The following is a 21,399-nucleotide window of genomic DNA, read 5'->3' as shown; positions in this document are numbered from 1 at the left end:
AACGCAAAGGTCTCTACCGCGCCGGTTCAATTGGCCGTCAATGCCTTCAATTAAGATAGAATGATTTTTAATTTTCGAGCTGTTGGCATCCGACAACCCGCAACAGAAATCAAGTTGATAAAACGGAGTGAACGAATGCAGACATTGCCAATAAATTTAGATTTCTCTAATTTCGTTCGCAATGAAAACGTACGGACACTTAATAGGTCAGGCGAAACTATATTTAATCCGTCACATGAATGTGATGTATGTTTTCCGAATCGACTTGGTTGATAACACTAAAATGGGGCCAATTTGCACGTTGAAAGCGTATGGCTATTATATTTTTGGAAAACATTGCCCACGGCATGTTTGTTCTAAACTAGAATGCTTCCGGTAGAGAAGCCAATATTGATTATGTGAGATAAATTTTATTCAGAGAGGGAAGGGTAGTAATGGGGATTCTATTCTTTGTCTTACACATTCGTAATAGTAGTATAAATATAATAATGGTTATTTTACATGAGAAATAATATAAAATATCTCCTATTACATATCACACTCATTATTGTATAGATAATTGGATATTTTAGGGTAAATCGTTTTCTAAAAAGTAGTTTTAATCGAAGTGTTTTCGGAGCGCGAGCATTGAAGATGCCAAGTGAGATTTTGGCGAAACGTCTGCGGGATATAGTGTCATCATATATATATATATATATATATATATATATATATATATATATATATATATATATATATATATATATATATATATATATATATATATATATATATATATATATATATATATATTTCACGTATTGATTCACGGATGGAAAAATGTGATGACACTATATTCCGGGATATCATCCGTTCGCTTGTTGAACTCCGACTGGAATTCTGCAGACGTTTCGCCAAAATCTCACTTGGCATCTTCAATGCTCGCGCTATATATATATATATATATATATATATATATATATATATATATATATATATATATATATATATATATATATATATATATATATATACATATATATATATATATATATATATATATATATATATATATATATATATATATATAATTATTTGACGTTTTATAAAGAAATAATTACTAATGATCTTCATGTTTATTTGTGCGTAGTATTTAGAGAACCGCGAGCGAGCGGCATGTGTGCGTAATGTATGTTTGTCGGCTCGATATTTTTAATCCAGTTTAGTGGTATTTTGTTTCAATTAATTATTTGCAAATACCCCACAGTGTGCCTGTGTGCTCATATCTTCATCCTTACATACTTTTTGTTGAAGACTTTTTGTGTTTGGGAGTTATTTCAAGTAAAACATCATCTAACCTCAAATTTGCTCGAGGTGATATCGAGAAATTGATATCTAAAGTCTGCACTAACTTCTACAAGCAGATTGAGGTAAATCTTTCTCAGCGTTTTGATGGTATTGATGGCCAACTTTCGAATTTGAGTGATAGCTTAAAATCTCTTCAACTTACTCTTGGAAACAATTCTATGGACTTGCGTAACTAAAAGGCTTCAGTCGACCAAAATAGTCAGATGATCAAAAAGAACTCGCTTCGTTTCCACGGCATTCATGAAAGTGAGAATGAGGACTCAGTTGAAGTCCTTGTGTCGTTTCTGAATCATCACGGGTGGAAAAGAAATGCTATTTTCAGCGCCAAAAGATCACTTAAAAATACTGGTTATTCCGTCTTTGAGGATATCACCAATATCAGGTATGACTTGCTAATGTTGGCAAAAAAGAAGTTTGGTAAAGCTAAGGTCTACACATCTGGAGGAAAAATATACCACTGGAATGGCCAGACACGTGAAAGATCTGTAATTTTAACGGAGGACGATGTAAAATAAGACTGATAAAGTTTTTTAGAGTGCGCCTTCTTGTTGTTTTTTGTTTTTTGGGCTTACTGCTGTATCGATGCGATACGCCTATTTGTATATAGATCACGCGATGCTTTTTTAGTGTGATGAATTACATTTTTTTTCTTTTTGTGTTCCTTTTTGCTAAGCGGATTGTGAACAATAAACACTATGGTTTTTGGTTTGGGAACTTGCTTGTTTTGTTTTGTTTTTAAGTTGCATAATATTTTTTGGAGCAGAAAAACGCAGAAAACTCATAATTATATGGGACAAGCGCTGCTTGAGTATTGTCATTTTAATGTTCGGTCTCTACGTACTACTTTTGATCTTTTTTCCGCAACAATTAATGATATGTCTTTAGACATTATTGGTTTATCCGAAACTTGGCTTAGCCCAAATATTTCTAGTGTACCATTTAATATTGAAAATTATAAATTATTAAGGTGTGATCGAGATGGTAGAGGGGGTGGTGTGGCCTTTTTCATTAGAAAGAATCTTAAACATAAAGTTCTTGATAATATCCTCTATAACAAAGTAGCGCTTGAACAAATATGGATATCTATTAATATTGCTGGTAGGAGGGTTAGTTTGAGAACCCTTTACAGACCTCCCTACTTGAATCTGAATAACTGTCTGCAGTCACTTGAAATAACCTTAGTGCGATTAATTCCTGAATATGATCACGTTATATTTGGAGGTGACTTTAACATTGACCTTCTTGGAGTGAATTGTAATAATGGTTCCGCTATTTTTTTTTTTCAATTTTTTGAGCAAGTACGGTCTTTTTCAACATATTCGGGAACCTACCAGGGTTGGTCATAGTACCTCGACTCTCATTGACTTAATTGTCAGTACATCTCCGAATATCGTGATAGAGCCCGGGGTATTTAAGATGGAGGGCACCTCTGATCATCATATGGTGCACTGCAAATTGAAGATACCTAAATCTAAACCCAAAGCATTTTTAAAAACCTACAGGGATTTTTATAATTTTTGTTATGAACATTTTCTATTTGATGTAAACAATATTAATTGGGATAAAATATTCGAACAAACTGACGTCGATAAAATGGCGGAGTTTTTTAATACTAACTTACTGGAAGTGTTCAGCTTGCATGCTCCTTTAAAAATAGCGAAGATAAGAAAACCGCCAGCTCCTTGGCTCATGGAAAACTCAAAAATAATGATAAAGTTGAAACATAAAGCATCGTCTAAATATAAGAAACAGAAAACCGAACAATCTTGGATTGAATACAAGGAGTTGAGAAATCTTGTAAATATGGCTGTTAAGACGGAAAAAAGGCTTTTTTACAACACAAGCTTCTTACGGATCCAAAAAACTTCTGGCGTGTTCTTAGATATCTTAATGTGTATTCCGGGCCTTTAGTAAATACAGATGTCTCAAATATTGCGGATGCTAATGAACTTAATCAATACTTTTATAATAATACCCCTCAAACAGACTTAAATAATGATTTCATTAACCAGTTCTACAACAACAATAACTCTTTAAATCCAGAAAAACTTTCATTTTCAAGTGTTAACCCTAAGGAAGTAGGAATAATAATACATCATTTTTTCATAGAAACTTCCGCGGGCTACTGTAATACTTTTTACAAAACTTCTGGTTTCCTCCTGCGTCGGTTTTTGCTGAGTCGAAATCGCTGACGTTTCGCCAATCATCCTGTTGGCTTCTTCAGAGCTTGACTGAAACTGGCTCATATTTTACTATAAGCAGGTACAGGGTAAAATACGAGCCAGTTTCAGTCAAACTGAAACTGGCTCGTATTTTACTATAAGCAGGTACAGGGTAAAATACGAGCCAGTTTCAGTCAAGCACTGAACAAGTCAACAGGATGATTGGCGAAACGTCAGCAATTTCGATTCAGCAAAAACCGACGCAGGAGGAATTCAGAAGTTTTGTAAAAAGTAATAATACATCAAATTAGAACTCACGCCGTGGGGTCTGATGGGATTGATAGGATGATAATATTATACGTTATCCCCCAACTTTTGCCGCATATTACGTATATTATTAATAAGTGCTTGTCTACTAACAAATTCCCTAAACCCTGAAAATACGCTAACGTCATTCCTGTCCCTAAAGCCTCTCAACCGCATGATGTTTCTCAATCCCGATCTATTAGCATTCTCCCTACTATATCTAAAGTGCTAGAAAAAGTTGTTGAGAAGCAGCTTGGAGATTTTATAGCTCTGCACAATATTCTACCCCAACGCAATCGGGCTTTAGGGTACATTATGGTACAAATACGGCTCTTTTAAAAGTTTGTGATGATATATTTCGGGCAAACGATGTAGGCCTGAATACCTGCTTAATATTGCTTGATTATAGCAAGGCATTTGACACCCTGGACTACCGCCTGCTCTTTGCTAAACTGAAATACTTTGGTGTAGGGGCTTCTGTGTTGCAGTTTTTCAAAAGTTACTTTTCTGATCGGTGTCAAAGAGTATTCTTCAAAAACATCTATTCCAATTATGTAAATATTCACAAAGGTGTAGATGCTGTTTTCCGTTTATACCTCCGACTTCTGTAAATTTATTAAGCATTGTTCCTCCCATCAGTACGCAGACGACACTCAAGTATATCTCTCTTTTAATTACTCTCAAATTAATCCCGCCGTTAATAATGTAAACAGTGACATACGTGCTCTCAGTGATATTTCTAGTAAGCATGGTATATTACTTAACGAAAATAAGACGCAACTTATAATTTTTGGTAAAGATAAAGGAAAAAAAATTAGTCATAATTAGTCTAGACTCTGCCAAAATTTTTACAAGCTTCGGATTCTCTACTGTAATAAAGATATTCTGGACACAACAATTCCATACTGTATGGTAGGTTACTGGCCTGCCCTACTTCAAAAGGACAAGGTTAGTCTTCAGCGTCTTCAAGATGCCTGTCTCAGATTCTCATACAACAATCGTAAATTTGATCACATATCTACGAGCCTAGAGGATTCTCGCTGGCTAACATTAGACGAACGTTTTAAATCGCAGCTTTTAGTCTTAATTAAAAAAGTAATATCTCTCCAACGTCCGACGTATCTTTTTGACAAACTTACTCGTGGATCAGATATTCGTTCGATTAATACTCGCCAAACATAATTCTGCACAGTTTCAGCGCAGTTTCACGTACAATGCTATCAAGGCTTACAACAAACTCGCTCTCCAACTGAAATCAATCACCTCACTAACTTCATTCAAACAAAAACTTAAACAATACATATATCATAATAGAGACCGATCATAAAACTAGTAACTATCAAATTGTAAATATGTATTTCTTTTTTGAATTCACTCTAGCAGTGTCGACCATTTTGAATGAATCTCTATGTAATTTATATGCTATATTTTATAAATAGTGTCATATGTTCGTTTTAGGGGGTTGCATGAGAGCAACTATGTTGGATGCCGCCCCCACAGTTATATATTTTTGTAAGATATCTCCTTCGAAACCGAATGAAGGCCCTTTATTATTATTATTATTATTATTATTATTATTTAAAGACTTTTTGGTAATATCACCGAAAAAAATACATGCTGCTATTTTCCGACCAATATTATTTTTATTGTAATAAAAAACTGGGTTATTCTAAAATTTTCAGGAAAAAAAAGAATTAAGTGTGTAGGGAATGCCGTTTAAAAAGAAAATGACAGCCCAGCTTATCAACTTATTATACTCCTCTGTACGAAAATGTCATCGCCGGCTGAGGTGCATCAATGTTGTGCGTCAAACAGTTACACTTGGTCAAAATGGTCAAAACAATTGCACCTCCCGCAAAAAACAGATAACCGCAATTCCAACAATAAAACAACAATAATAATTGAAAATGAAAATGATTATCTTATTCGTACCGTATTTTTAAAGCCTAAAAATAGTCGATATCATCTAACCTAGCATCGCTGTGCTTGGAAAAAGTCACCTTGATATCTAAATCAATACAATGTAACCAGGGCCAGAAACAAATCAAACCAACTATTTCCATTTTTTTAATCTGATATTTCAGATAATTTCTCGAGAGTCTTTCATCAGAGATGTCTGTTGTAAGCGCCATGGCTTAAATGCGTGGACAGAAAGGCAAATATGCAGTCCTATTTACAAACACTGCGGCGAGACGGAGGACTATCGATAAAAGTAGAAAAGAATATTGTTATTAAAACGAGTCGTGGAAACCTACTTCATAAATAGAAACGATTTATTGTGAACCCCCGGCATGTTGCGCTGCGTGAGCTTGAGGCCAATCGACTATTTTAGAATAAATATTCTATATGTTAATCTCATACGTATTAAAAGCTGTTCCCACCTACCTAGAGTATATCTATCAACAGGGATGGGCAAAAACTTTTATACAAAGATTGTATCATTTTCTCTATGAGACATCTATAAAAACATATGAGCGTCACAAATCTAATGAAAACGCATATATGCCCATTTTTTTTAGTTATGATATTCACAAAATATATACCGCTCTACTCAGTGGCCTAAAAAGACTAGATGTTCCTTTTTTCACAGTCCATTTGTTGGAGGCACATTACATGTCTTTTTCTCTTATTCTACGGTTTTCAATAACAATTACCATTTTATTAATTGTTTTATTCTATGGGCTTGGCGTAAAGTTTCCAATGCTGAAAAAAGTAAAAGAAGAAGAAAATTAACTTATAAAACTGTCTGTTTTGTTTACGGGTCGACGTTTTAATATAATATAATAATGCATAATTTTTTCTTTCTCTAGTTGTTATTGTGATCACCCTATATTACTAATAATTTTCTCATTTCATTTTTAGCGAGCGTGATTTGGCAGGCGCGCCAAATAAAGCACAATAAATATTAAACAATATTAACCACACGCACCAGACCCAGCTCTCCGATGGGCATGTGTTAATTCCAAAAATACGATTTTCGAAAATACTCGTTCGGGATGCGAAGGTTTACTTTAATTTCCGTTACAATGTTTTTAATAAATTTTTGGCAGCGTTTAAGGCGGCCATTGGCGAGGACGTTCATTGTTTGATTTGGGTCATGACGACATTAGAGTACAAATAAAAATTATAAAACCCATGTACGCACAATAATTACGGTAAATTTTCAACTCCCAAGCACGAACAGTGGAAACATGACACCACTTGATGTGTGGCGGGTGAAATATTGTTCGCATTATACCTGCACTAATTATTAAAAGACTTTCGTGAAACATTTTATGCCCTAAAAATCCCTACCATAGCCCCAAAAATAATTCTGATCTTCTTCTTTTTACTTCTAGTGGCCAAAACTTCCAAGATCACTAGGCCATCTAGCACATATAAACGAATTCTCCTTCGTTTTTTAAAACTTAACTAAATAGATATAGTATAGTCTGAATACAAAAAATAACTTCGCCCTGACAAGTAGGGTTAGGCAGAATTTAGGCACAGGCACAGGAGAATAAGGAACCGAAAAACTTACTATTCTGTAGTGACATCCTGTTGCCGTTCCGAGCAAATAATGCACGTGTTTCAAAAAACAAGCGCCAACGCTTGGCTGGAAATTAATCATCCACAAAAAGAAAAAAGTTCATATAAACTTAAGGCCGCTAAAAGCAATAGTTTCAATTTAAAAAACAAGCGCCATTTTTGCATCATATTCATTATTTTTTGTTGGTGAAATTTGGCAACGTTATTTATAAAAGGCTAATTTTGCTTCAACCAGATTAATATTGTGAAAGTGTGAAGGAATCCTAACCAATAATACTGTCAAAGAGATGTAAGCCAGCGACTTTTTTAAGCAATTTTTGTTATTTAATTTGACTAATATAAATTTTGAATTTAAATAATACGAAATTAATTAGGGTACTTTTTTGACTCTTGAGTTGTTGTCGTTTTCGAATTAACATATTGACAATTATTTTTTGGACATTTTCTAGTTCTACAAAATTAACACTTAAGGAAGTGTTCAAAATCACTGCCGTCAGCTTAATTGCAGTATGACGTAGGATTTTTGAACAAGTCTTTTTAAAAAATATTGAACACCTCGTTTCTTGGACACTAAGTTTTCTGGTCCCACGTATAAATATTCTCTGAAACACCCTGTATATGTGACACATAAGTATATCTCTCATACAAAAGTTGTTGTAGTGATGTTTTATTTTCAGTTTGTGGTTGATATAATAAATCTCACTCTCTCGAGAAGTCCCGCTTGAAAATACTGTCTGTATGTTCCCGTAGATTCGTGTAACGTTTTATTTACCGAAAGAAGTTCCAATCAAAATTATTCCTTCAGAACGTTATCGTGTTAACAAAGTCCAAGTTTTGAAGGAAATTATAGCTCATTAAATCGTGTCCTGCACAACGCACAACAAACGTTGGTTGTTTTTCGTTACACAATCAACCTTCAATAAGCTTTCATGTTCCTTTTTGTTTAATTGATATCAAAGTTCGCAGAAATTAAAAATCGAATCCCATATCATATTCCAAGGGAATGTATTCCATATTATTTGACCGTTTACTTGGTTATAAACTAAAGGAAAAATCGTCGGAAACGATACCATTTGCATTTGTGACCTGATCAATTTTATTTTGATAAAAATGAATGTTTGCTATTATGCAAGGCGTACAATTAAAAAATATATTTTTGATCGCCGAAATTTTATGGAAATATGTAAAAGAAAAGTGTCGCAATTTAGCTCACAAAAATATAAACGTGATGTATTAAAAATAACTTTTGGTAGAAGTAGCAAACGGGGAGAAATTTGAATCCAATCCTTTATTTGGATTAGCATTGCGGGTTCATGCGGGTACACTCACTGAATATGGTTTAATAATATTAATGATGGCACCGGTACACCCATTAACAAAATAAATATTTGTTTGAAATCCGGTCGACTATTTAGACGGCTTCAAATGTACACACCGGGTTATTTGTTTTGTTTATTTATATTTGTAGCTTTTTATTATGAACACCATACGCATCGTGCTGTTTTCAGACACGTACTGCAACAATAAATACAAACTACCAACACTTACCTGGTTATATATATTTACGGTATGGGAAAAAACCGTACGGTAATTATGAATTATCGATCGGGTTTCATTTTGTTTAAGCATTACTTTTAAATCAATTTAAATAGAACAGTTGATTTATTAATAGATATCAGACCAACTAAGTCAAAAACGTATCAATGATAAGTAAGCACGTTTGTTTAAATGTAAGAAATAATTTTTGCAAATTGATTTAATTGAAATGGTGCAAAATTCGCAATATTGCTAAAATACTGAAAACGTTCTTATGAGCATATGGGCGGAAAAACCATTTTAAAGAGCGATTAATAAAAAAAAATTACCTTTTTCAATTGCAAATTTAAATAACGATATATTTTCTAAAAAAACAGGCTGGTATAAGTTTTGTCTAAATCATATGGTCACGTCAATGTCAATCAGAAAGGCGCCATTCAAGGGTCCCTTTTTCGGCTTCACTTTTCCATTAACCAAAACTTAATCCATAAAAAAATTTATGACGTATTTTAAATAATCAATCGGTGTGAAAAACGAATAACGAATTAAATCTATCGATCATATGTTGAAAATCGTAAGTATAATAAAAAGGTTTTGTCCACTAAAAACAGCTACTATTGGGCTCCAACAAGAAATTTGTGTCTGTGTGCGTTTGAGCTGACATCGTTGTACGTCTGATGATGCCCGTGTGGGCGAAACACGTGTAACATTTTCTAAATAATTATTTGTGGTGTTGGACTGAATCGCTACAGTTTTATGATAACAGGTCTCTTCGAGAATGAGCGACTTGTTTTATTTCAACCGGGAAGTGTTTTAGGGTCCTGTAATACTTTTTATAAAACTTCTGTATTCATCCTGCATCGGTTTTTGTGGGCTCCAACTTGCTAACGTTGCGCCAATCATCCTGTTGGCCTCCTCAAAGCTTGACAGTTTCAGTCAACAACAGACGACAATTCAAAGGCAATAGATTAAGAGAGCTAGTAGCGCTAAATTTTTTAGTTATTTTTATACTTGATAACTTTTTCTCTTGGCAACATCATATTAAATAAATTAGACCTATGATCGGGTTATCGTCACTGCGTATTATCAAAGTATTTAGACCCGATGTAGACAGTTCATTTGTCAAAATGATGAAATGATGGGTACTTTGAGAATTATTATAAATATGAATATAAAAGAGTAATGTTAGAGGGAACAAAAATTATTAACCGTTTCAACAATTTATATAAAAAAGGTGTGTATTTCCACCAAAATCTTTGAGCAATAACCACCCCATCATCTAATGATAATATAGGCGAAGAGGGTGTATTAAAATTAAGTAAAACAGTTTGCCCATTTGAATAAAAAATTGGAAAAATATGAAACAAATTCAAAAAATGTTAAATCAATTGTTAATAGAACCCTAGCATATTGATCAGCATCTTCAAACGACTAAATGAGTGTATTTTAACAACAAAATTTATCAATATCACTCGAGGACGGCTACCACACTCGTGCAGTAGATTCCCGATCTAGATGCACCTGTAAGTACTTCGACTATACGCCATTTAGTATTAAAAATTTCAAACTTATATCCTATAATTGGAAATGTGATGCCGGCTTTGATAAAAATGGTAAGGAACGCCTTTCAAAGGATTAAACCGACTAGTATTCGGTGACCCCATCATATACAATAGGTTTTCAAAGAGAGGGTTAAGAGGTTCGAAAAAATGAAAGCGTGAGTAACACGTAACGGTTGATTTTAACGTTTATTACGTGGCGTTGTCAATTTTTCTTGCCGTTATTACGAGTAAATTGATGCTATAATAGTAACTTTATTCCTCAAATCCGTTGTTTCCAATTTTATTAGGAAAACACGAGACAAAAGCTATTTTCGCGGAGGAAGCGTATTAAATTTTGAACTCATTCGGAACGTTTTAAACATTTCATTAGAAACTTAATCATATCCTTCAAATTTATTAGTTATTAAAGAGAATGAAATTTCCTTCACATTAGTTTACTGCGAGACGATGTGTTTATTTTCTACGTTATCAGCAAGTTCAATCTTTAGGACTCCGGTATACACCTTGGTGAGTTACTCTCTTGGAACTCCTCATATGTTGTTTTAGGCTTTAGCTGAAAATGAGTACTTGAGTCTTGGTTGTTACTTTTCTCTTGAGTTTACTGCTCCACTTTGAGGTTTTCGAATTTTTATTGTTTATTATTTCGAGTGACTGAAATGTCAGGTTTTTTGTAGAGCAAGTACACATTTTATTTCATTAAAATAAAATGCAACAAATTTTTGGGCACGACTACAGCGCACCGGTCGGATGTTTAATAAACGAGTGTCTGAAGCAGTTTATAAATATGATACATATAGTTTTACGACCGTTAGTTTTTAGGTATACGAGGTGTGTTCAAAAAGTAAGGTGACTTTTGTAATTGGCGCGGGCTACGTACCGTGCATTCAATTTATCTTGATAACATTTCAATTGACTGTAATTTTTTTGTTTTTAAAGAAATCAAGGTAAACAAAAAAAACAAAATGTAGGGTTAGTAGCTAAATTTTTTCCAAGTGATATACAAAATAAAACACTATCAATTTTCTGACATATAAGCCTACATCATATATTTCTTAATGGAACACCCTGTATATTATGATTATTATGAGTTTAATAGAATATCTTATTCCGATTACAACGATGTAACACACTTTATATTTTAGTCCACTCGTATATGACAAATCAGCAAAAATAGGAAATTTTTATATAATTCAAAGAGTGCCGTGACTGATTGCAATAACAATAATTACGTACAAATTAAAGTAGAACAAAAACACTAAAAATGGCATGACACACTAGAGTAAAAAATTCTTTAACTATTCTAAATACTGCCGTATGTGACCACCGTTTGCCTGAACACATTTCTCATACACTCTAATTGAATATGTCTTGCATTTAGTAACGTTTCCCGATTGTCTCTTAACTGATTCATAGCTTCTGAAATCCTTTGCCGAAGTTCCACGACATATTACAAAGAGTTCGGTGCATGTGATTTTTTATGCGTCCCAAAGGAAAAAATCCATTAAAGTTAAGTCGGGGCTGTTGGCTGGCCAATCCATAGTTCCGCCGTTCCCTATCCAACCCCTGGGATATTCCATGTTAAGAAAATTTTTAAAACCTTCCTGCTGCCATATGATCAGTGCTTATATATTTTGGGGTAAATCTTTTATATATTGTTTTGTTTGGTGTTCTAAGGGTTGCAAATAATGATGTCCAGCTAACTTTTGATCTATAAAAATCGAACCTAAAATATGACCCTCTATGACAGCACACCATACATTAACTGAATGGTACCCCTGGGTTTTTATTTCGTGTATTTTTTTAGGATTATTTAAACAACCCTTTCTTATAGTGAACGAACTTTCATCAGTCCATAAAATCTTTTTCAAAAATTTTTTATTCTTATTACGTCTATTTAAAAAATCCAAGCAGAACTGACATTGTTCTGCACTTAGTTTTTGAGTTTTACGAAATTTAAATGCATTATATTTATATTCTTTCAAAACTGAGTGGATTGATCCGCGAGAAATACCTGTCTCTTCATATACTCTAGCATTAGAGGAAACTGGATGTGCTGTAGCATTTAATACGTTACCGTTTTCTGCATATTTCTTGGCAATATCTTTATCTGACGACGAACTGCGGTTGCACTTTTACTATTCAGAAAGTACACTTGAAGCATATCACACCATTTTAATAATGACCTGGACAATAATCCAAGCAATTTTTCAAAAACGAGTGGACTAAAACATAAAGTGTGATAAGATATTCTATTAAACACATATATAATATACAGGGTGTTCCATTAAAAAATATATTATGTAGACTTATGTGTCAGAAAATTGATAGCGTTTTGTTTTGATATCTCTAAAATCGTAAAAATTTCAGCCAATCAAAATGTTATGAACCCACGGTACATACGATCTTCGATATTTTTTTGGTTATGTTGGTACACATGTCCCTATCATATGTTCAGAGGTTCAGCCAGTTTGCAAGTTTACTTTTTTCTGTGAAATAGAAGTCTTAGACGTGTTTTGTGTGCTCGCCGATTTTCTGCTGTCAAAAAAATGGAACTAAGAATTTGAAAAAATTTGGTGTGAAAAATGAAATACGGTGTTGCAAAACTCTTTATATGTTGACAACGGCATATGGTGAATCCACTTTGAGCAAAAAAAATGTTTACAAGTGGTACACGCCATTCCAAGATGGCCGAGAAGATGACGATGACGAACCTCGCTCCAGACGCCCCAGCGCGTCAATAACTGATAAAAGCGTTGCAGAAATGACACCTGGGCAAATCTAGAGCTCGGGGTTTATTTCGCTGATCAGACTGTATGACGAACGGTCTTGAAACTGTCCAAACCTCAGAGAACAATCCGTCCATCCGTCCAACTTTACAAACACTTATACGCTTAACAATCAAACTTTTTCCCGTAACATTAAAATCGTACCACCCGGTAGAATGCTTAACATTATCGCAGTAATTAATTGTTAGTTCAAATTATCATCGTCGTATCGAGGTATCTTTTTCGCCAGTCGACAAAATAACAATATCCAGTCAACTGAGGTCAATGTCAACTCTGTTGTTTCGTATCGGTCGTGTGGCTATCGTGAATTAAATCGCTAAATTTTCTCGAAACCGCTCCCAAAATTTCGTCAACAACGTTGGCATACAGAAACGGATAATTTTAGAATTTTTACGACCTCGGGCGTCAAAAAAATGACGCGGACCCGAAATTGAACTAAGCGGGTTTGAATTTTAAACACACCCGTGATCAAAATCGCCGTAAAATGGCATTTTTTGATTACTGAATAACGAAGACGTACCAGCTCAGAATGTTTAACGCCCGATGAAACAGTGCCGTTCGGATGTTATTGTCCCAACATGAAATTATTTTTTTTTAGGACATTGACATACTTTGTATAAGAAGGATTTTCACGCCATCAGACTTTTTTGTAAATGCAACCCACTCGAGTGCCAAATCTGCAGAATGGAACGGTTGTTTGAGGCCTTCGAAGCTTGAATTATAAACTGCGGTCTTCAACTTCACAATATCACGTCTGATTTTTGCTCTTCTTCTTACTTTAGTGAGCAGTTATAGTGCGACTGCGTGGAGACTAAAGAGGTTCACCAAAACCTGGTGGTATAATCTTTGCCGTAGATGCACGTAACTTTCAAGATAGTGCTGAACTTTTTAGGGGCTGGTTCAACAATACACTATATATCATTTTTCCATATAATTTTGTCTCTATTTTTGCAACCATAAAGTATATACTTCAAATAATGACTTTGTTTTATGATGAACTGCCTGCTCAGATGAAAAAATCTCCTATTATACATGTAGGTACACATTTTTTGGATTTCTCCTGCGTCGGCTGTTGACTTTTCGCCAAACCTGCTGCTGGCTTTTCAATGCGCTGTCCGATACTGATTTGATGATTAATTGTTCAGCTCACACCTTAAATAACTGCCGAGGAGACTCGAATTGAAGGATAGTGGGATTTAATTGCTTCAGTGTTGAAATCTGACTGATCTCTCGTATTCTTTTAAGCTGGTTGATATTTTGCCACAACTGCACGGTATGCAGTAGTATGGGAGTAGAGAATCTAGTATTGTATTATACATGTTTTTGGTGAATGGTTGTCCAATTCTAGGTGAGAAATTTTTGACAGTTTCGGTGGCAGAATAATATTATTCTTTTTTTAATAAATTTAAATTATACAAAAAAAGTTTTGGAGCTGGAACTGTAAGATAAGTAAAATTCGAACAAGCAAAGCGCCAAAGTGTCAAGTTTACGGAACAGCAAATAAAAGCTTTCGTCGTCGTTGTCACTGGTTTAATTAAAGCTTTCATTAGATACATGTACGCGACCGCGTGACCCAAATCGATACATGGCCAACAAATAGCATCGAAGGTCTTATCTTTAAAAATAATAATTACGTATCATGAAAAAACTAACTTTTTTTCCGATGCACATATCTTGCTGCTAATGCGGGAATCATTCCACAAATATTTATCGAGTAGACTGACATCTAGGCGGGAATATCTTGCTGGACTAGCAGACTGAAGACCGAGCTGAGCAAATGTAGGACCATCTATGTCTTAGCACCACCGAACGCTAGTAGGAAAATGCCATGAGAGATCGAACCTTGAGAGGGATCTTTTCGATGCAGCACCACGGTCACCACATTTAAAATTCAATGGATGGGTGCGTAAAAGAACAAGTTCTGAAGAAAGTTATGATTTCTAGCAAGCCAAAAGGGAGTATGCCCGAATATTAAAGGATGTAAATGCACCATTGTTTTTATGTCTTGGTTTTAAGAGATCTTTCCAGAATATTGGTACACCCTGTATAAGTTCACGCGTATAGACAAGAATGACACGCACCTATTTATCTCGACAGACGTAGAAAGTTAAAAGGAAGAACAAGTTCTTGCGGTGTACGGCTATATATACCGAAGCGGATCGACATTGTAATAAATTAAAATCGTCTAAAAATAACTCGGCGCTGAAGAGATCGGTCGGAACAAGAAATCATGCATCCAGATCGCGAACAACGCGACCTTACAGTAACACGTGTGCGATGATCTTAATAAAAATAAGCCACATGACTTCGATTCAGACGCAATAACTGTCACAATCAATTGAAGAGCTCGAGTAGGCGCCATAAACAAAAAAACGCGTCAGAAATAATAATTACAACTATTAGTGAAAATTAACTGTCGAATCATTGTTGGTATCATCAGTGGCGTAGCGTTATGCACTCGCCCAACAATGGAGGCGACCGGGACCACTTTATAAACTATGTACACTTTCGTATAACCCATGAATATTATCTTTGATGATGTACGTTATTCATTCCAAAATAATTTTTAGTAATTCAAATTCATCTCACCTTAAATTTTAATCCTGCATTCATCACTTGCGCAGGCAGATATACAATTGCTAGCTATTGATTTTTTTGAACTTTAATTGTTACATAAGATTATACCTTCTATCTATCTAAAACAGACGTTGCTACACAATCTTTTTCATTTTTTAAGCAATTATATTCTCTTTAGGAACCTTCCTATATCTATCTAGCTCGAGGTGATAATTCTTCCAAGATATGGTTGGTTACTGATGTAATTTGCTACCTAGATCATCAAATGAGAAATGAGAATGTTCACACTTTTCGCTCACTTGGTCGAACAAAAAGGTCTTTGCCTTTTGAGGAAAGCATATCATACATGAATGGTTCGATAATAAACTATTAATATTATATTCTCCTTCTTTTTACCTATATATATAACAATTGGTATAACTCTTTAATTTTAGTCCGTGTTCGTCAATTTTAATATATAAATTCAGCAGAGCAGACGTTGAAAAAATAATATTTCAAGTGTTAGATCCTGTTCATCTCTGGTGGATAAGTTACGGTACACCCTGTAATATTAAATACTCGGCGACCTTACGAAGTAATATTATGCGTTGTTATTCCGGTTCCAAGGTAAGCAGCACTAATACGTTAATCTAAGGAAATTTCTCAGCCACACTGCGCTATTTATGCAAATATTATCGTCAGCTTTATCAATATAAAGTCAATGTCCGCTAATAAAAAACTAAGCGCCGATAATTTTATCGGTAACAATAACTATAATAATAATTAATCTCCCATTCACTATCGACAGACGTATGAATTTATGTAAACAAGTCAATACAGATTTTGTACTACAACTGTCATCCATTTAATAATCTCAGCAAGAAATTAGGCACTGAATGACAACGGAAGATTTTCAAAATTTTTCAAAAGCCGATCACGTCAAATTATTAATTACAGTTTATTTTTTTTATTCGTTTTATTTCAGTTGTCAACGGTCGTATATATGCAACAAGTTAGTCACGAGTTTGTAACCGCCCGAATTGACAACCGATCGCGACGTGGTACCGTGGGTAACAACAAAGGACCCTTTGGGAGTAGAAAAAAACGCTTTCGCCCCATTAATTCCCGCTGGGTATATATTTGTACATATGGTACACCTTGTTATTTTATGGGTACCTACAAATTTTTTGCAATTTCAATTTGCTGATAAAATAAACATTTGTTTTTTTAATGACAAATTAGTTGATTTCTTTAAAATACTTATTGGTACATAAATATTATGCTTCTGTTCCACTTGGGCGGAAAGTAATATTGTTTTATTTTCTAGATAACCCGTTGACATTTAAGAGTTTTTTTTAAGTTATCATCCGCCATAGGAACTGTACGTTCGCGAAAACATTCGTAGGTACTGTTGCACGTACGGAATGAGTAACTCGAGCGAGGTGTGGTGGTAGGGGTTGAAAAAAAGGCAGTTTTATTTACTATTTTCAACCTCGCTTTTCCCCAAAAAAACGGGTGCCCCTTTAAAAGTCTTATATTTTGCTCGTAGTCAACAGCTTATGCAAGCACAATTTTTTTTGTTTCTTGATAATTTTTGGTAACTTACTTTGTTTTCAGACACATGTTTATGCTTGAATTTGATTTAAGGACACGAGCTTGGAATTGGGATTCACTAATCATTTTGTTATTAATGCACATTTTTATTGAAACTTTAGATATTTTATTAATAATTTTGTAGAGGACAACAAGGCATAGAGACAATTTTTTTTTGTAAAACTTATTTTTCTAATTTCGCCAGCCACCGTTTTTTTTTTAAAATAAAAAACATTTATATTCCTATTAGCCAAAAATTATCAAACACATCTCAAATGGGCTGTAAAAACTTGGAAACAACCATTTGTCTATAAATTTTGTGCGTCCTACCAAATTTCAACAAAATATCCAAAGCAATTTCGATAAAAATGGGGAAAACCCATTTTTTAAATTTTAAGTATATCAAAAATAAATCTATTGCTGAACTTTTTTCCTAAAATCGTTAAAGAAATCACACCAGTCAGCATCTTATTATGACTCACTCACGAAACTTTGAATACGTAGACTTTAAAATAAAATGACGTTTTAAAAAGTTTCATTAAACGAACGAGTTTCGTTCGCGTAGCGAGAGCGAATCATTATTTTGAAAGCTAAAAATAGCGAAATGTAAAAATAAAACCAAAACATAAGACACGATCGTCTGAATACTGGCAATAAAACAAGATAAAAATTATTTCGGTGGTCTTATCTACGATCCAAACACAAAATATTTGCGGAATGACGGCTGCTTTAGGTTGTAAACGCACGTAGCCACATCTTCAACTAGCATTTGACATTCCGGTAAACAATAACACGTTTATTTTGTCTACTACATTTGTTTTTGCAATTTGGCGGCACTTTATGGTCAAAATCGTTCCGTAATATTGACGTAAAGTTCGAAAGGCAATTGCGCTTGTTCAAAAAAATTTCATGATAACGTGAAATTATATCTATAGGAATTTATCAGAAATATACGAGTGCTGAAAATAAGTTTTGGATGTCACAAAGTTCTTTCTTCAACTGCAAAGAACAACAGACTTGACCAATGTAAAGTAAAATTTCTAACACCTTGTATTTTGAATTCGATTTTGACATACCAAACCCGAAATAATTGCTAATCAATCAAGATATCTAATACTTATTTAGATAAGAATTTTGGTAATTTTAGTATTGGGATTTTAGTATAGTCAGCTACGAATAAAAAATATATATAACAATGGTTTCCTGCGTTGCTTTTTTGTTATCCAATTTATCACTTTTCTTTCTTCTTGTTCTGTAATCTGTTTATATTTTCCACCGTGATGATATTAGAACATTAAATATGAAAACGCGATAAACAACAACGAAGAAAATTATGTATTATTTTATTAGCAACTGGTTGTATAAGAAAATACATAAAAATAATATTCGCAAAATTCACTAACTGCCAAATTTTATAAAACGCAAAGTATTTACGCATTTCTTGTTGCCAGTGATCATAATATTTTACCATTATATTGCTTAAAAAAAAACGAATTAAACAGAAATGAAAAAAAATCCAATTTTGTAGATTTCATAAAATTGTTTAAATTTCGCTTCTTATAAGAGGCGAATATGGGGGACAACACAGCGTAACTTAAAAATAAATAAAGAACATTAACAGTAAGAACTATGTTAATAAAAAGCATTCAAAAATAACACGAGCAATGAAAATTGAGTCTGGGTAATTAAACTAAACTCATTAAAACATTTTACCTAAATTATTCAAATAAAAATAAACAGTTGAAACGATTAAGGGTACATTTTTGAAGCTAGAAACGCAAAATGGACTGACACGGAACCCCTATTCCATTCATCCATTCATTATTGAACCGGTAACCTCGTCAAGAAGAAGCAATAGGTAAACAAAAACCGCAGATAAATTAGTTCGTCCCTAACCTAGGTCATCAATACGATTCCCTCATCAGGTACGGCGAACTCAATAAAAAATAAATCAAAACAAACCTTGTGAAAACGTCGCTAAACGTCCGAAAGCTCTCGAAATTGCGGCCGAGGAGCCCGAAGAAAGCCACCACACACGCAAAAGGCGTTGAGATACGGTGTCTGCCGTTTTCTACCACTATCACCGCACTCTGGCAGCAAGGGCACTGCAAGGTCGTTCGGACGTCGATGTAATATGGACGGAAGCGCCGACGCGACGTTGCCAATTCAGTCGGAACTTTTCACGCTCCGGGGAAAAAATAGCAAGCTGGTTCGCCCCTTCGCAGAAGCGTCCGAGACCTTTTTTTCGAAATAAACTTTTGTTTTTATTCATATAAACAGCAATAGTAAGCAAACCAGGAAACTTTTGCACAGGATGTTCCGTTAATCAATTTCACATTATTTTTTCTTTCCGTCCCTCTCTTATGCAAATTTACTAACTAAACTAAATTAAACTAACCTCTGATTTACGTCATTTAAATTTTTTCCCGTTCTCTACACCTATTTATATTTTTATCGTAATAATAGTTGTTGACGTATTGTTTCTAAAACTGACTAAACGATGTTTAGGGTCAATTAAAAAAATTTTTTAGTTTGACAAATAAGAGTGAAAAAAATGCCTCTGTAAAAGCGCCCCTCAAAATATGCTTTATTTTTAATATTTCTGGAAGGGTTTAAGTATATAATAATAATAATATAATCGTAATAATAATAATATATCCTTTATTTATCAAAGAAAAGACAATATAATTTCATGAACTACACCACAAATCAAATTTTGACAAAAAGGACCCAACCTCGATTATAATAACCATTCATTAACACCTTTCTAAAAGAGCGAGAAGGCCCAGAATCTAGAATAGCATCAAACCTAAAAGCGCGCTAATATATCGCAGAGCTATACATAATAGAAAAAAATAAATTGAAAAAAAAAAAGGTGTTGGGGTGCGCATATTGCTACAAAAGCTCAATTTGTAAATGCTTAAGGCGCATGTAACTGGCTTTAAGTTTTTTTTAATATGAAAATCAAATGATAGAGTCAAAAGTCAAACCTAAATTTTTTGCTGTATTTACAACTTTTAGGTTGTGATTTGTTGCAAATAAGTTCAAGTTGTTAAGATCTGCGTTAGTCTTTGTTGAACTGATTGGTAATAAGTTCAGAATAGTAGGAAAACTGTTTATGTTATTTATTAATATTCTACCTATAAATGAAGGTTTTTTGAAACATCCAGTATCAAAAGTTTTTGCCGATCTTCATTACGAGAGGGAGTCAAATAAATTAACATTAATCTAGCGCAGAAATAATTTCGATTTTTTGTTGTTTATAGCTTGTTTGCTTTTGCTAGGTATTGCTTTGGGTAATATTTGCAGGGCAAAAATAGTATCACTATAGTATATTAAGCTTCGGGTAATATTTTTGATATTTTTAAGATTTCTGATCTGTAATTGGTATATGGTACCAATGTTGGTCAATAAACGTATAAATAAATAAACCAAATATACTAAAATCAAAATTGCTATGAATAATTAACTAGTTTTTTGCAGTTTTTAAGCGAACCTCAAAAATAAATAAAACTAAATTGATATCAGAAAAAACAATTTTAAAAGAAATAAAAGAAACACTCAATTCTCAATCAATTATGAATGAAATTTTTAATACTTATATTTTTAGGTAAAATAATTACAATAAATTAAATTAATTTAAATAAAGTTCAAGTAAAAAAATAATCAATTTAATAAAGAAGAAAAACATTTGAATTTTCACGAACAAAATAAATTGATGAATTTTTAAATATTTCATACTTCCAGTTTTTAAGTCAATTTCTTAAATAAATTAAATCGAATTATAAAAAAAAACAGAAACCAAATTTCAAAGATCTATATTTTTTTGAACCGCCAAACAAATTTTGCAAAAGCCCTGTATCTCAGCTTTCCTTTCGCAAGTAAGAAAAAATTGCTAAAATCGGTGACAGATACTGACACCATTATACAAAGTATAACAAACATTTGGCAATCGTTAAAACCAAAGTAGCTAATTAAAACAAAAACATAAGTTACTGTGGAAAATAACAGAACGGTTGTCGA

The 21,399-nt window shown here is 33.6% G+C and overlaps 1 protein-coding gene across 1 annotated transcript in view; it reads right to left on the bottom strand.

Annotated features, from left to right (window-relative positions):
• Positions 1-21,399, bottom strand: part of LOC132698637 (glycogen-binding subunit 76A) — a 40,803-nt gene that overhangs the window by 19,315 nt on the left and 89 nt on the right. The window contains exon 2 of the mRNA XM_060664831.1: positions 19,339-19,552. Within this exon, the coding sequence (XP_060520814.1) occupies positions 19,339-19,552 (214 nt within the window). The remainder of the gene's footprint in view (positions 1-19,338; positions 19,553-21,399) is intronic.

Source organism: Cylas formicarius, unplaced genomic scaffold (assembly GCF_029955315.1).
Source record: "Cylas formicarius isolate icCylForm1 unplaced genomic scaffold, icCylForm1.1 PGA_scaffold_2__14_contigs__length_35257938, whole genome shotgun sequence".
In the NCBI taxonomy this organism is placed as follows: domain Eukaryota; kingdom Metazoa; phylum Arthropoda; class Insecta; order Coleoptera; family Brentidae; genus Cylas; species Cylas formicarius.
The sequence above is the reverse complement of the archived record's forward strand: the minus strand, read 5'-3'. Positions and strand labels throughout refer to the sequence as shown.